Here is a 17059-nt window from a genome sequence, read left to right as displayed (position 1 = left end):
TTAAAACGGGACACTTTTTATGATGTTCGGCCTCTATTGAGTTTTGCAGGATTTAGGCGTGAACCATTTCTAGCTGAGAAGTCTTCGTCTTTGAAAAGGTACATGTGAGAATCATTGAGTCGTTCTTTGATGAATAGCGTTGTTAGCAAAAGTCTGGTTTATAATTTTACTCTTTTTTTTTTTTTTTTAATTCAATATGGTCAGTTTCTAGTTTTGCGCTACATGTTGTTTACGTTGAATATTGTCAACCTGAGTATTTACTTTTTTTTTTTTTCTTTTTTGCCCCAGTAACTTGGCTTTAAAAGTGCAAATGAATCATCAGCCCAATGGGCAAGAGGCTCACAAGGTCAATAATGAATTATTTATTATAATTTATTTTCAGAGGTTAAGGTGAAGCCCCACACCAAGGTGTCAAGTACATGTGTTAAAGTGAAATTATTCCTCAACTTTTTACCACCATGAATCCTTGCTTGAACACATCCAATCCCGGATTGCCTCCAAGCCCGCCACCCTACATGGCCCCTGTGGTCCCGATGGTTGTGGACCGTTCCCCCATCTCGCCTCAGCTTTGCTCCGCTTCCTCGACGGCCACCTTGCCTGCTCCGCTTACCTTCCCATCGTACCAGGTGTGCGTTGCAATCTCCTCGCCAGGCCTGCAGCTCTCCCCGCCGCCATTGTCTGTGCCACTTGAGGACGGCGCCCCGGACCTGGAATGCTGGGTGTGCTACAGCCACTTCAATAACATCTTCCGCTGCCCCAAGATGCTGGAGTGCAAGCACACCTTCTGCCTGGAGTGTCTGGCGCGCATCAACGTCAAGTCGGCGCAGCCCACCGCCATCCGTTGCCCTCTATGCCGTCGCCTCACGCCGCTACCCGCCCTGGGCCTGCCTCAGCTTGCAACCGACGCCGACGTGCTGGCGTCCCTGCCGCCTGCCATGCAGCGTGTCTACAGCATTCGTTTCCAGCGAAGCAAGGGCAAGCTGCAGATCAAGAGGTGAGCGGTGCTTGAAAAAAAAGTGTTCTGATTCTGGTTAGCATGGATTTGAATATTGAGCACAAATTTTGTCCTAACAAGTTTAATTTTAAAATAAAGGCAACTGACCCATGGATTAGTGTTAAACAGTACTGAAGGAATAGTGTTGAATTTACTCCATATTCTTACAACCGGTGGCTGTAAACAACTGAATCGGATTACTTCAGTAAATTATACATCTTTTTAATGTATCTGGAAAAAAGTGCATGTAACCCTTGTGCAGTACATTGTCCAAGGAACAGCACATTCCTGGAAGTGTGGTAACTAAGTTGTTTTTGCCATTTCAAATTTTGATGTCACACTCTCATTTCTGGCAATCTGAAATTTCAGCTCCTTAGTCTTTTCTTTCACTGTTTTCCCTTTGATGTAAAGATCAGTCTTGGCCAAAATATTGCACAAGGGTGAAATTACTGTACTCAATTTATTTCAAGTGGTTGAATGAAATGATCTAAATCTGACGCATGAAGTGGCCTATACTTTCGAAACCACCTGAATTCAAGTATTCTTTTAAGCTGTACTTCAAGACTGGTTTGTTTGCTAGACAATGACTTGCAATCTTATGCGTTTAAAAAAAATGCTTTACTTCTACCAATATAAAGTAGTGTCATAAACCAGATTATGACAATTAACTTTTAAGTATAATGAAACAAAGACTTGTAAGCATGTGGATTGCACTGAATTTATCTCATCCAGGGGTCACCCACATTCACGCGAAAATCTCAGGGAACATTTAAAAGTGATGCACATGACTAAAAAATTATGGAAGTGTTCCTTATCAACTGCAAACACTGGCAGAGATGGATACAAAAGTGTAGCGTACTGTATTTATATGGATGGATGAAACTGGTAGCCTTTGCTATAAGCCAGTACTCAAGTAGTAGCTCATAGAAAAAGCTTTCTGACCCCAAATCTAGACACCATAACTAATCTATATAAAAAAGCGTACCAAGAACCAAAACATTTTCTTTCTCCAAACCACATTCATCTACATTGCAATTTTTTGGAACTGAGATTCTATTTCTCTTTTCACATGCTGCAAAATACGGATTTGCCTTTTTTTTTTTTTTTTTTTCCCTTCCCCTAACCCCACAAGGTTAACTCAAGGTCAGCGGCAGTGCACCGTAAGGTCCCTTGACGTTGGGCTACCTAGCCCTCCCTTCCAAAATGCCGGGCAGTCGGACGATATGGGCGGGGCCTTTTTCAGACTGAGCGACCGGCTGGTTTGTCGCGCTTTGATCCTCACGCTGCTGCTCAGCATGACCGTGGTGCTCGCTGGCATCGTCATCTTCCTACTCACGTACAACACTGACCAGCTCTAAGAGCTTGTGAGCCATCTCTGCCGTTTGGAAGATGGTCATACTGTCTCCTTCACAAACAAGATGCGAAGTTGCCAGTCTCAACAGCAACCAGGATGCTTGGTAACGTGTCTCCGTAGCAACCGGTGTGTTGACTCATTAAGCTGCTCATTCGGGCATCGAGGATGCCGGCAACACTCAACAGGTTGACAAAGATGCCGAGTCGTCATGGCGTCTCCGTGGTAACCAATTTTCATAGTGACAAATGCTGTGGTTATCTCCATGTCACACAAGAGCTTTAACCATTTTCCCTGTGTACTGATGCCATTCCAATCTGATGCAGACTCTTCTTGTTGATTCAATCTCAGGCAAATTAAGGGTAGTCACCGTTTCCATGGCAACCAATGATGCTATCACAATCTCCAGGATGACACTGATGCTGAGTGCTTTCGCATTTAGCTGCTCAGTCACTGCTTCCACAACAAAGATACTGATTCATTTTGATGTTTCCACGGGGACTAAAATGTTGACTGTCACGTTTCATGGCAACCAAGATTTGCACCCACAATTCCCATGACCAAAATGCTGTCACTATCCAATGCGACCACCATGCTTAATCATGTCTCCATAGCAGCCATGATACTAATCAAGCTTCACTTGTAAAGATACAAAGCGATGACGCCTCAAACCGTAAGATGACGGGCAGCTAAAGGTGCCTTAACGCCTGCATAGACAATTGAAGATTGAACATCTTGCCCATGCCTGAGATTACTTTATTTTTGTTATGTTTTAGGATTTTACTGTGTCAAAAAAAGTCTTAAATATTTAACACTTTTTACTAATGTACATATAAAAATGGATTTTTTGCCCTATGTAAGCTTGAATAAAATGTCTTTAAACAACCTTTTGTTTTTTTGCTTTTTTTTTTCTTACTGATTTGTTGGGATAGCTAATGTGCAGCAGGTGGTGCTAATGTAGTACGCTACAGCAGACCAAGAGCAACCGTGCTTTTAAGCCTCAGTTTAACAAGCAAAAAAGGTCCACATGTCAAATCTTACCGAAATGCTGCATTGCACTCAACTAATTTACACTAACACTAAAACTGCTGTGTAACAAATGCAGTACATGGAATAAAATCAGCCATGCATTAGTAAACACAAATCAATAAAAAGGAATAAAAAAAAAACACAGAAAAATCCAAACTCATAACGTTGAAAGCCCTCCATCCATTATCTATAGCAGTGGTCTCCAACCTTTGTATCAACACTGACAGGTCAACGCTTAACATTTTTACTGCGGACCAGGGAGTACGCAAATTACATAGTCAATCATAAACCTAAATTACAAAAATGTGATTTCAAGGGAAATACATGGCACAAACAAAAATGTGAATGAGCTAAACACATACAGGGCAGCACTAAAGATATTAGCATGTTATCCACAGTCACAAGTTGTTGGATCGACAAACTAATTTTGGCCATACTATCAACATTCTTTCGAAGAACATACTTAGACAGTTCAGGGCCAGATTTCACAGACAAAACGTGTGCGTCACTGACTGCGATCAAAACCCACACCATCACAACAAAATTTATTAGCGGCCAGAGACAGTGCCAAAAAACATAGATCAAGCTAAACAAAACACAAATGAATGGACTGTTAAACTAAATCAGTTCTAAAACATTTCAGGTGCGGCCCATGCGGCCCGGTACCAGTTGATCCATGAACCGGTTGAGGATCACTGATCTATAGCTGCTTATCCTCACTCAGGTCGCTGGCTTTGCCGGTGCCTATTCCTGCTGGTTGCTAGCCATCTGCAGGACACATGGGGAAAAAAAATGGTTTTAGACAAGTTTTAAAGTCAGAGTGCTTGTCTGACCGTTTAACACATTGTCGTCCAAAACTAAAGGCCAGACTCGATCCCCTCTGTCATACTGCTTAATCCTGGACACAGTCAGTAGCGTTTGGTCTGCTGATGTGGCCATGGACAAGTGTGTATGGAAGGAGCAGCTCACAAAAGTAAGGTGGAGCTAGACCATTTAATGATTCTCAAAAGACCATTTAATGATTCTCAAAAACAAATATGAGTATATTGAAATGAACTCTTAAACGTAAAAGAAGCAAGTGAATTGAGGTCAAAATTGAATTGAAGTTATGTACTGGAACAAGTGAGGGAAGACCGTCTGCTTCCAAAAAAAAGTGCATTACACTCATGTAAAGACGGCATGGATTACTGTTACTCATGCAAGGAAGATAGAATCTGGTGAAAACATAAAAATATACATTGTATAGCTAGGCTGTTAACATGTTTAACAGACAACCTGTTTCCAAGTCTTGTAGCACACTTCAACCTCTCAAGGTGTTTCACCCCTGGTCTGTTCTAATTTACGATTTGTGTGAGGCTCCACATCAAACTGTCATTTGCTGCATATTAATTTGTCTGATGGTTGCGCAGAGGCACGCCTGAGTGGTAACCTGAAAACATGTCCTCCAACCTCTGGTCAAATGATTTAGTTGATCTTTGGTAGGATTACACCAGTCTTTAAGATTGTCATGTCCCAGAATAAAAGAACATGCAGAAACGGGACAAGGCGATGGAGGAGATTGCTTTTGGCCTCTATCATCTCCACATCTTGAATAATAATATAATCTCAATATAATGTGTGGGAGAGCTCCAATCCCTGCCGGGAGTCGATGGTGCAATGCCAATGGCACTTTGTGCGTGCCTTGATTAAAAAAGATATGCCCACACCATACAATACAAAGTCATCTAATGAGGATAAATGCAATGGAAAAAGGTTGGCTCAAACCAGTCTTCATCATGGGAGAATGGCGAGACATGTATAGATTGTGTGTGTGTTGTGTGTGTGTGCATGCGCGCGTCTGCACTTGCAGGGTTGGTGGGGGGGGATTCGTGGTGACAATCAGGACTGACCACTCCTCTGCAGTTAGACCTCACCCTGATGTACCTCCGAGGATTTTATCGGCAGCTGATGAATGGATGCCATGGAGACGGAGTGTTCAGTGCACACCTATCAACATATATACACAACACGCCCATTGCACACAGTCTGTCATGACGATGGTTGTACTTGACTCAGCACTCACATAGGTCTAAGCTGCAGGCCTTTGGCTTAAACCTTTCAAACTGCCACTGTGTTCTGATACACAGCAATCAGACAGGTAAAGACAGTATTTTTTTTAAATTCCTGACAGCCTGGGTGGAAAATTAAGCACAAAATCTAACTTGTGTCTACTTGTGTTTCAGAAGCATGCAAAAAAAGTGAGGTTGGAGGGGGTTTACACTTTTACAGGAAAATGCTTACCTTTTCATTCAAAGAACATCCACATATAAAGCGCAGTTCACAAATTCTGCACTAATTTTAAACCCTTGATCATCTGCTGACCAATGTTTGTCATGTTCAGTGTAGACAGAATAAATTCGGACAGTTTTTGAACAGTTTTAAGGTTAAAAACAAATATTATTATACATGCATATGTGTGTGGGGGTTTTGCATACAGTACAAGTGTGCGTGTGTATGTGTGTGTGTCACTCAAAGTTTGAAGTGCCCTGAACTCTACGCTACGCCCACCACAAAAATGTGGCTTCAGGCTATCACTCTGCTGACTTCTTGTCTTGCTATGCGTGTCTGAGAGTTTGTTTGCACTTCGAACGAAATGGTCATTATAGCATTTGTGTTTGCACAAAATGGGATTTTAGCATGATTAAAACAGTTAGCATCGTGTGGGAAATCTTTGTGGTTGGGGAAAAGGGCGTTGACGATCTTAAAACGCTGGAATGGAACAAACACACTCACACACGAAGCCTTCTAAGAATAAACTTTGCACTTCATTGAACTGCAACATAATTGTTTGCACACCTGCAGCCTGTTTGGGTGAACTTATTTTTATAAGATGTCGTGCATACTTTATCCAATGCACGCAACAAGGAATGAAAACAAGGAATGGAAAAGTCCTAAGGAGATGAAGGAAACAACGTGGCAGAAGATCAAGTAAAGCATTGAAGCAGACTTGGAAAATCCCAAAAGAGACAAAAGGAAACAGAAAAAAGGAGCAGATGAAAGGAAATGAGTGGAACAGCGCAAAGGAAATCAACCAAAAAAAAAACAAAACAAAAAACAAAACAAGGAAATAAAACTGTGAAAAGGAGATTAGAAAGGAAATGGGCTGGATGCATGCAAAGGAGGCAAACGAGGCAGAAACAAGGAGACAACCAGGAAATGCAAATAACGTAAGAGTGTGTAAGAGTTGGACACAGCTGTGGAAAGAAGGAAGTGAGGAAAAGAGACAAAGAAAGGATACAAGGAAAGAAGACAAGAAACAAAGAAATTGAATGAGTTGCAGAGGAAAGGAAAAGACAAGGTGAGGAGACAAAGTAAAATATTCCAAGAAAGAAACTGAGACAGGAAGACGTTGCATCCTTTTTTGATTGATGAAAAAAGGAAAAATAATGGACAAAAGAACATTATCAAAGAAAATGGTAATGGAAAGGTACAGAGACATTGAAAGCTAACAAGTGACAACGAAAGGAAGCCAAGTCAAGCAAACAACGCCATGAAAGACATGGGCAAGACCCAATGAAGGAAGGAAGGAAGGAAGGAAGTAAACTCGCTAGCTTCCAGGTAGCCTATGTAGAAACTACTTACTAGCTAGCAACAAAAAAGAGAGCAAGAAAGTCACGAAAAAGAGTAAGAGTATAGTCATTAAAGGTAAACAAGGTAGCACTAAACACTTGTGTTCCCGAGCTCCCTCATCCTATTATTCTGCCTCCACTCATGTTTCACAATTCATATATTTCCAATTTAGAAGATTGCTCTCTCTTTGTTAATCTGCCCGAACAAGCTCTCTCACCTATTGGGCCTAAGATTTAAAAAAAAATTTTTTTTTAGAGGATTGTCCTGGGTCCTGCGCGGTGGCAGCGGGACGTCTCAGACCCTGCTCATAGGCAGATGGATATCCCGGACCCTGCGCCTCAGCTGTTGGGGGTCCCTGTATCTGTGCCTCGGCAGCTTGTCGACCCAGATACTGCCCCACGATGGCTGGAAGCCCCGAACCTTGCGACTGGACATTCTGGGCCCTCCACCTCCTCGACAGGACCCCCGAGTCCCCTGCCAATCGACGCCTGACCTCCAATTCCCCTGCTAGTCAGTGCCCGACCTACAAGTCCCCTGATAATTAGCGCCTGACCGCCGAGTTCCCTGGCCCCCGAGTCTCCCATCAAGGCACAGCGCAGGCCTCCCAAGTCCCCCCATCAAGGTGCAGCCCAGCAATTCTTGCCCAAGTTTCCAATTGGCGCCCAGCAACGGTCGCCCAGACTGCCTTTTGGCCCCCAGCGGCCGCCTCTGTCTCAGGTCCTTCCCCAGCAGTCACCTCTGTCTTTGGTCAGTCCCCAGTGGCCGCCTCCATCTCAGTCTGTTGGGGTCCAGCGACCGCCTCCGTCAGGTCTTCAGTCGTCACCTCGGCCCAGTCTTCAGCAGCCATCTCCATCAAGTCTTCAGCGGCCCCCTCCCGAGTCTCCAATTGGCCAGTGGCCAGCTTCAACCCCACCAGTTTTTGTTGTTGTACTTTCAGGTTGTGGGTTCATGTGTCATCTTCATGATTCTGTTCCCCATGTGTCTGTCCTCATTAGTGTGATTGTGTCCTAATGTCTGCGTTTACCTGCCACCAGTGTGTCAACCAATCAGCTTCCATTGCCTATTGTTCCTGTCCAGCCGTTATGTGACACATCATTACTGTTGAGTGTATTTAGTTCCTAGTTTGCTTTCAGTTCATTGTCAGGATATTGTTGACTGTCACTGTCTCTCTGCCGTATCCCCGTGAGTCTAGTCATTTTAGTTTCGGATTTTGTTTGTTACATTTGTGAATTTTTTGTTTTTGTTTGCCTTGCTTCTACTCTATAATAAATCATCATTTTTTTGAGCACCTTTATCTAACCTGCTTCCCTGCATTTTTGTGTCCCTTACCTTCCAAACTTCACGCATCATGTTCGAATGTGACACAAGGGATGAAAGAATACCTTGAAGACGGATAAGAAAGTTAAGTGATTCTCGAGATTGTAAGGTAGGAAAGGAGCTGAGATCAAAGACAGTAGAGATGAGGAAAGATGTCTGAAGAAGCAAGGAAGAAAGGAATATGAGATGAGGAAAGGAGTTAAGAAATGAAAACAAGGAAGGAAAAGGAGATCCAGAAAAGTCAAAGGAAAGGATACACGGAAATGACGAAAAGGGGTCATGCAACAGAAGTAAGGAATAGGAATCAAGGAAAGGGTAAGTATATGAAGTGTTGCAGAGCTTGCGTGCGTCTAAAAATAACTTTAAAGCCACAACAACAAAAATGGAGCCAGTGGCCTTAGGCGAGCAGACCACACCCACACAGTGCATATTTAAGGAGCCAGCGTGAAGGTGACAAGAAAGAAGCAGAAGCTCAACATGACTTCCTGTTCCTCCTGCGGAGTACTTCCTGTACTTCCCGCTGCACTCCGGCCGCCGCGGCGACGATGCCGTGTGTTGTACCCGCCATCTCGCTGCAGGCGGTGGACCCCGAGAGAAGACCCCGACCAGGCTCTACGCTGGGTCCGCCTCCTTGGAGCGCTGCTCTTCATGCAGATCTTCAGCGAGGACTCGATTCCAGGTGAGAGAAGATTCTAGCCTTGTCCAAAGAGACGGATTTAATAACCTGATCAAACATGCTAGTCCTACGAAGGAAGGTAATAGCAACCCCCCAAAAAACACTTTTATTCCAGACCCAAGGCTCTATTCCCAACAGAAGGTTGTGGTCCAAAGGCAAAGTTGTCTTCTTGAGAAAGTCTAGTTCAAGAGACTTTCTTAATCCTTCGAGAGGTTTTAGCCCTGGAAAAGAGTCTGGCTAGCGTAAGGTTGTAGTCCAAGGAGAACATTTTAGTACAAAGAAAAAGTTCTAGATTTGAGGAGGAAATTTCAGTCTTTTGAAGGTTCTTGTCCCAAGACAATGTTCTAGTCCCAGGAGATAGGTTAAGTCCTAAGGTAAGGTCCAATTCTTAAGCAGGGAATTCCAATCTTCAAATGGGTTTTAGCCCTGAGAGAAAATTCTAGTTCAGAGAAGTATCACTCCTAGTTGAATGTTTTTTGTCCCAAGACAATGTTCTAGTACCAGGAAGTGGGTTAAGTCCTGAGATAAGATCCTTGTCTTAAGAGAAGGTTTTCATCACAAGAGGTTGAATTTCCACAAGTCCCTCCAAAAAGATTGATATAATGCTAGGTGAAGTCCATCGAAAAAATCATAGTCCAGTGAGAATTCTAGTTCTCAATAAAAGTTCTATCCAAAGAGGAGGTTCTCATCCCCAAAAAAGGTGCTAACTCCAACAGAGAGAAAGTCCTAGTTCTTAATCTGTGCTTCTTTTTTTAGGGAATTTTCTAGTGCGGCTAACTTTCAGAATAAGCATTCTGTGCCTGATGCAATTTTTGGTGACTTTCTAAAGATGTGACGAGCTGTGACGGTGAAGATAGCGAGCAGCCCATGACATGTGAGCATGATTTGACCTCGGAGAATTCATGGGTTGTCCGGGCAGTGGCTGGAGCTTCGGAGCCACCGGCAGACTGGCTAATCAGCTGACCCCACAAAACCACTGAGATCATTTTCTGCTCCAAAACATTTCCATAATGTAACATACTGTATGTAAATATACCAAGACTGTATTATTTGTATGTTTTTGTAATAAATATCATTTGTATTCAAGCGTCAGTGTTTCAGTTTCAAATGGTTACTTTGAACCAAAATGATGTCCCAGTGGTTTTACAATATGGTTTCTTGAGACTTTCTTGATACTTGATACTTACTTTTTTTCTTGCTGCATTTTGCAGCACTTTATACTTGGAGCGAATGTTCCCCTGCAGTCAGCCAATATTCTCCCATACTCTAGGTGGCAGTAATGGAGTCTACAGCATACAAACAACACCACTCTATAACAAAGGCAGATGATCCCAGTAGATTCAAACAATCTAAATTCTTCCAAGGGTTTTTTTTTTAAACAGACTCCTCATTTCCCCCCAACGTGGTGCTCGTCAGGAGTTGTTTAAGGCGGCGAACTTCCATGAGCAATAGTTCGTCCGCCATGTACAGAAATTCCGAAAAGTACACGTTGCAGAAAATCTGCTACGCGCGGATGGTAGTGCTTGCCGAAGTAACGTCATTTAACACGCAGACTTCGCAGATGCGTGAATCTTAAAAGACAGGACGAAAGTGATCAAAATGAAAGATGGATGACGCATGGAAGATACTATGCAAGAAATTGATGTAAGTATGAAAATGAATGCTCATGGTTTGATTGGCACTGATTTGGCAATTTCTTTCTTTCTTTCTTTCTTTCTTTCTTTCTTTCTTTCTTTCTTTCTTTCTTTCTTTCTTTCTTTCTTTCTTTTTCAATGTGGCCTAGTTGGATGGGTTTGTGTTGACCTTCAGTCAGGTTGCAGATTTCACAACATGTTTTTATGTTTACGTCCAAGACATAGATTTTGCTACAGTGAAATGTCCCCTGTTGAAAATCATTTTTGGCTGCAAACATGATTTTGTTGTAGACGAGTTCTACTGTAGGAATTCCAGAGGTTAGGTTGAGGTCAACTTTTCCTCAAAATGGCCTCTTCACATTTCCTATGTCCTTTAAGGCATGGCTTTATGAACTTCTTCCCTTCCTGACTCGTGATACTGTAGATTTGCCTTCCGAATTTCTTGCAGTCAAGTCATAATGGCTTTTGGGCCTGAATCTTCAAAACGGGCCAGAGCTCCATTTTTGTCCCAAAGTTCCTTGTAATTAGAGCCTGCGGGAATATTAACTAAGGTCACCAAATTGTTTTTTGAACTTCTATTAATCAGTAAATTGAATGTGATGATGTAATGATGTGGATCAAATCCAGCGGAATTGAAAAAGAAACAAGTTTGGCGTGGCCAGAAACCGTCAGGTATGTGTGTGAGAGGCATGAAGTAATCCCTAATACGCCCACATAAATAACATGTGCACGCCTGGTATCACTGCAAGGCAAAGGTGACTTCTTTGTGTCACTCGTTGACATCATCTCAGTTCAAAGTTCGGAGTGTTGACGCCCCGAGGCATCTTTGAGGGCCTCGACTTGTTTTGTATTTCTGTGTCAAAGGTACCGACACAGGATGGGGGAACGGGGGTAGTGTGTAAGGCCTTGTTTTGTTTACTCGTCAGAATCACTGAATTTTCACTGAACCCTTTTCTCTCAATAGTTGATCAAAGCAAGTCAAATTTGACAGTAAAAACACATCTTATTATTGAGATCTCCATACATTATTACATTTTTGTCATATCAGATCATGTACTTTGGTTATTAAAAGTCTACACACTCTTAATAAAAAAATATCCAAAATACATATACTTTTTGACGAGAAGTACAAAGTAAATCAAAAATAAAAATGACATGAGGATTGCACAACACTGCACACCTTTTTATGGATGATGCTGTGCTCGGGATTACCAAATTCTGTTCAAACTCATATTTTTGTGGATGATGGAACACACACCTGCCATCATTTAATAAATCTCTGAATAATGTCAAAGACAATTCCGCTGTTTTTGTAGATTTTCCTTACAAACTCTCAAACATGCAGATATAAATGAATACATTAAAAAAGAGCAACCCTGATTTAGGGTCCTGACATCACTGCAAGGCCACATCCCTGAAAAGCAAATATCTAGGCCTACAACTAATGTGATTTGAATAATCAATTAGTCTGTCAATTTATAAATCTTATAAAAAAAAAAAAAAAAACTTTTAATTTTCATCAGTTTTCAAAAACAGGACAGTATTTCTTATAGGTAATCCAGAAAACAAAATGATCATTCTTTAACTGTTTTCATTACATAAAATGCTTGAAAATTTGCAAACATGTTGACCATTGTTTACCAAAGTAAATGAAAAGGTTTTATTTTGAGTTAACACAAAAATAATCAGTCTATCTTCATGGAGGATGACAGTGTTTGAACAATAATTACCGTTAAAAAGCCAAAATTCTGAGGATTTGGACAATTTAAACTTATAAATGGTAGATAAATGGTGAATCAATACTGTCATCAAAAATCAATTCGTTGTCAATTAATTCTTGTACGTGTACATTTAACACATAGTCATTAGAGTATTTACACTTTATATAATAGTATTACTGTACTTTACATTGTCTTTTAGATTTTTCTCTTTTTTTCTTTCATTTAACACAACAAAATTTGACAGAAAATGCTGTTGATGCTATTATTACGCTACTGTCATGGAATGTAGACTATTCATAGTCTGCTTGTTAGGTGTTACACGCCCACATGTTTATAATTATCATTAAGTCATTTTTGTTACGCTATTTTTATTCTTTTTTTCTATTTAAAGAGCCATTTGGTTCTGCTTCCTTGAGATGTCAATCGACGCATGCAAACGGGGATTTTCTTTAACTACTTCACTTTCCGTTTCTCATTTCTGTTCAATTTCAACACCCTTTCAACCATTTGCTTACAACTTAGATATTTCTGCTCTTTGAGCGACTCAAAAAGGAACTTAGCATGACAAGAAAATTCACACTGAAAGAAGATTTGCCTCAGAAGTTTTGGCGTGAGGCATTCGTGCTAAATTGCTAACCCCAGACTCTAATTTAAAAAGAACAGAACATCATATGAAACCAGCTGGTCTCAAGTGACAAGATGGGAACCCGGCACAGAAACGATCCCCAAGTCCAGATTCAAACCTGGAACTTTTGAGCCGCTTCCAGATCAATACCCGGAAGATTAGACTGTGAGCTAGACATACTAACCACATACTACGCTATTTCCACGGATATAGGGATTTTTGGACCATGGATGATGAAATATAATTCCCAATGGTTTATAATCCCCGTTGAGTCTTAACACTGGAAAAAACCAGTGATGATCGGCCAGTATGACGGCCAATCAGGTGCCTCGCGGGCTTTCCACGGGTCAGACTGAGTCCAGCTGAGTTTCCAGGAAAGGAAGTGACCTCACAGATGACGGACGCTTTATGTGTGCTTGTGATTTATTGTCTGAGAGCGTAAGAGCGGCATCAGTTCTGCCCACATACAGTTCGGATGTGGAGGTGGACTCTGGCGGAAGGGGTGGGGAGTCTCTGACTGGCCCCCTCCTGTCCATTGGACCAATTGGAACGAGACAAAGAAGAAACAAGAGAACCACTGAAGCATGAATGGGTCTACCTTTAACTCTTTCATGGACTCTGACACTTTACACTGACATTATTTATGGGACGCTATGTGATTTGTATCAACAATCCCAAAGTTTATTTTGAGATACAATGAAAAAGTTGTCTTTTTGAGAGACTGTTTTTACGTGCAGATAAGGCACTATAAGTGCATCTACATGCCATTTACTATTATGATCAAATTGGAGTTTTCAATTTTTGGATACAGTTACTGAAATTGATAGTCCCATCATGTTTATTCAGGACTTATGTATACCAGACTTATGTAGCCTCTTTCAGCAGTAAACAGTTAAGATTTTTTTCTGGATGCGGACTGATGACTTTGATTTTCATTTACTTGAATAGATTGGGCTTTGGAGAGTTTTTACATGTACGTTTAATTGTATACATATACAAGTACAGTACAGCTATAGCCATACCATATCAAATGGAATCGTATGGCTCTACTTGAAAGTCCATCGTTCCCGAATCTGCCGTTAACATTCACATGCCTCGTAAAACTGCTATGTATGAAGTCCAATCTTATTCGATTCTTCAAATGTCATGTGTTTGTTAATGAAGCACTGTACTGCCCATAATTCCTCAGCATCACATCTCTGCAATAGTTTGTTTCCCAGGCAACCATGTAGAGAGGATCTGATCCCAAACAGGAAGCAGTTCACGTGTCGAGCCTCTACGGAAAACACAAGACCGACGTGTGACCGTCCGTTTACCGTTGCATGACCTACCTGCGTGTGCATGTGACACGTGACCCGGCCTGGCATGTTCTCACCTGGACGTCGCCCTGTTCGGCACGTAGGCCAGTTCCCATGGCAATCGGCCAAATTTGGACCTATCAAAAGAGCCTTTGAGTGAGTTACCACACAGCTATTGACCCAAATCCACGCCGCCGCCGCCGTCGTCATGCCGACCGGGCAAGCATGTGGCGAGACAGAAACAAACAGTCAGCATTTCTTAAAAAGTTGTTTGTTCAATAATTTTGTCAATTTGCGGCATTGGAGGAGGTCAACGCGGTTACATAATGACTGGAACAAGCTGGGATGTGTGTCACACGAGGGATGCAGACATGGTGAAACACTAAAACAACACCTTTTTCCCGCCATGTGAAGGCCGCTCGCTTCCAGTCAGGGCGGAAAAAAACTGACACAGACATTTTATGGCCCACACAGCTCTCACTCTGAACGCAGAACACACATGTCATTTTCATTGTTTTTTTTGTAAACACACAATTCCATCCACTGACTTTAAAGCATTTTTTTGTGGCCTAACATTGCATTTTTGAACAAATAGCAGCTTTTTAATATTTTCTGGTACGATTAAACGCCTATGTTGCATTTACATGAGGACTACATCACTTGAGTTTGAAACTATGCTTATGTCGCCAAATGATAACCTTCAGGAAGGTCCAAGACCTCAGTGAGGGGTGGCCAGGGCTGGCATGCACTGCCAGAGTTTCATGAAACAATGTAATCGGACAGTATTTTAATTGTATTTTAACAAACAATCAAGAAATTATTCATGATCAATAGAAAATATATTTATTACAAATACATTTTTTATAGATTTGGTATGTGTTTTTGAACTTTTTTTTTAGCCAAGGCACATTTCTTTCATTGAAAAAATACTGTGGCACACCACCAGCTGAAAATGTTGGTACAAAAACTCATCTGAACAATATAAGAGTTATATTATTCATATAAGCTTTTTTTTTAAACTTCACAGTGATGTTATATAATAACACCTTGATTAGGAATCACATAGAAACCAAGAAAAAGTATTTCATAATCTTTCGTATTAATATTCAGTGTGAAACCTGGGCTTGTTTAAATGAACACAGAGCTGATTTCTTGCCAGGAATCAATGAAAGACACACACACACACAGAGCTCTTCTTCCACAGATCTCAGTCTTTAATTTTTACTGCAGTCAGGCTTGAAAAGCCCACCTGACACAAATATGTTATGGAAAATGGAATAAATGGAAAATAGCAGCTGCCAGCCAAAAACGGTCAAAAAGTAGATCAGCAATTAACTTGAAACCACAATCTTGTTTCAGTTCAGTTCGTTCTTCCTGCTCCTGCTGTTGCACCTTTGCCGGATTTGCAATTTTGAGTGGAAACCATTTCTTTTATCTTTACTTGGAACCAGATTTTCATCTCAGCCTTGCACTCATGTGTTCAGTTCATTCAGAAGATCAAAAAACATCTGCTGGTAAAGTCTTGGCTCCGAGGGCTTCACGAAGTAAAAAAATAGCCAGAAACTTTGCTAGACGTCAAGGTCTTTGCTTTCTTTTGACCTCCACTCATACGAGGGCCTTCGTCTGGGTCCGGGTTTTTTTCAGGGTTCAGTTCAGAGTCAGCATTTTTCCTCTCCAAAAACTTTTACCGCCGTCCTGCTGTACACAATGCTACGTCTCTAGTTCGCTTGTCTTCAAGCCCAATTAGCTACCTGCTGCAGCTGCTGTCGCCAACTCCGATGGAAGAATATTACATAACTACTCTTCCTGACACAAGAACGCGCAGGCACACAAATCGGATAATTTCCCACGGCGCGCTTGGTTGAAAAACACAGTTCTAAATCATAGGTGTCGAACGCCAGTCCTCCAGGGATGGCATCCTGCATTTCTCGTTTTCTCTCCCCAACACACCGAAGTAAAATTTTTAGCATGCTCTAAAATGATCCTAATCATTTGAATCAGGTGTGTTTGAGAGAGAGGGTTCAAAAATATGCAGGATACCCGCCTATCTGGGCCCTAAATTAAGGCAAACGAACCACAAATTATGTCTTTTAAATGTCTAAAGTATATGTCTTTTGATCATTTTCCATTTTCATGTTTCTTGAAACATGTACAACATTTCAGTATTGAACTTATCTTTAAAAAAACAAAAGAAAAAACATCAAGTTTGTGTAATTTAGCCTTCTTTAGTTAATCTAACTTTTGAGTGGTAACATCTATAGCCTTTGGGGGCAAAAAAAAATAATAGTTGTGATCTAGGTTAGCGCTGTCAGTATGAATAATGGTTTTCAAGCATAATACAACATTTTCATAGTCTAGTATAACAGTTTCTTGAGCAAATATAATATTGTAATGCAGTCTGGCCTTTTATGGCAAAATGTAAAGCTAATTGTGGTCCATCATACCCTTTTCAAGGACAAATAGAGTTTTTGACTCATAATGTAACATTGTGAATGTTTTTTTTTTAATCCAAAATGACCATGTTTACATGGGATACGAGTTGAATAAAATATATCCTTTTAAGGGCAATCCAGACAGGACTTAATCCCAAAACACACATGTTTCACCTTCGAACTAAGTGATTTTTCTCGTAAGCACACGCACTGGCGGTCATGTGAGGTGTGATCATTACACACAGGAAACTCAGGTCCGCGTACAAAAGGCCCACTTCCTGTTGGCCCCATAAGCATACTCATCACACTTTTCAAATGGAACCGAGGTCAATCCCAATGAAGAGTCGATAGTTACACACCCACTTATGTCATC

General features: G+C 41.3%; 1 protein-coding gene and 1 long non-coding RNA gene across 2 annotated transcripts; both read left to right on the top strand.

Annotated features, from left to right (window-relative positions):
• Nucleotides 1-458: 458 nt before the first annotated feature.
• On the top strand, nucleotides 459-2746 carry LOC148429220 (uncharacterized). Its single transcript, XM_088427329.1, has 2 exons — nucleotides 459-994; nucleotides 2127-2746. Exons 1-2 carry the CDS (start codon nucleotides 459-461, stop codon nucleotides 2350-2352), a joined length of 762 nt encoding a protein of 253 aa, XP_088283455.1. The 3' UTR covers nucleotides 2353-2746.
• A 5706-nt stretch (nucleotides 2747-8452) lies between these two features.
• LOC148429219 (uncharacterized) lies at nucleotides 8453-10068 on the top strand. Its single transcript, XR_015867029.1, has 3 exons — nucleotides 8453-8615; nucleotides 8737-8979; nucleotides 9806-10068. It is a non-coding gene; the product is annotated as an uncharacterized LOC148429219 (long non-coding RNA).
• The last annotated feature ends 6991 nt before the right edge of the window (nucleotides 10069-17059 follow it).

This window comes from Hippichthys cyanospilos, chromosome 1 (genome assembly GCF_059441005.1).
Source record: "Hippichthys cyanospilos isolate Australia breed blue-spotted pipefish chromosome 1, RoL_Hcya_1.0, whole genome shotgun sequence".
In the NCBI taxonomy this organism is placed as follows: domain Eukaryota; kingdom Metazoa; phylum Chordata; class Actinopteri; order Syngnathiformes; family Syngnathidae; genus Hippichthys; species Hippichthys cyanospilos.
The sequence above is the reverse complement of the archived record's forward strand: the minus strand, read 5'-3'. Positions and strand labels throughout refer to the sequence as shown.

What these genes read in the sequence shown, in the direction of transcription:
- LOC148429220 (XM_088427329.1), top strand. Translation starts at nt 459, where the DNA reads ATGAATCCTTGCTTGAACACATCCAATCCCGGATTGCCTCCAAGCCCG. An exon ending in GGCAAGCTGCAGATCAAGAG is followed by an intron (nt 995 to 2,126) that starts GTGAGCGGTGCT and finishes TAACCCCACAAG; the next exon opens with GTTAACTCAAGGTCAGCGGC.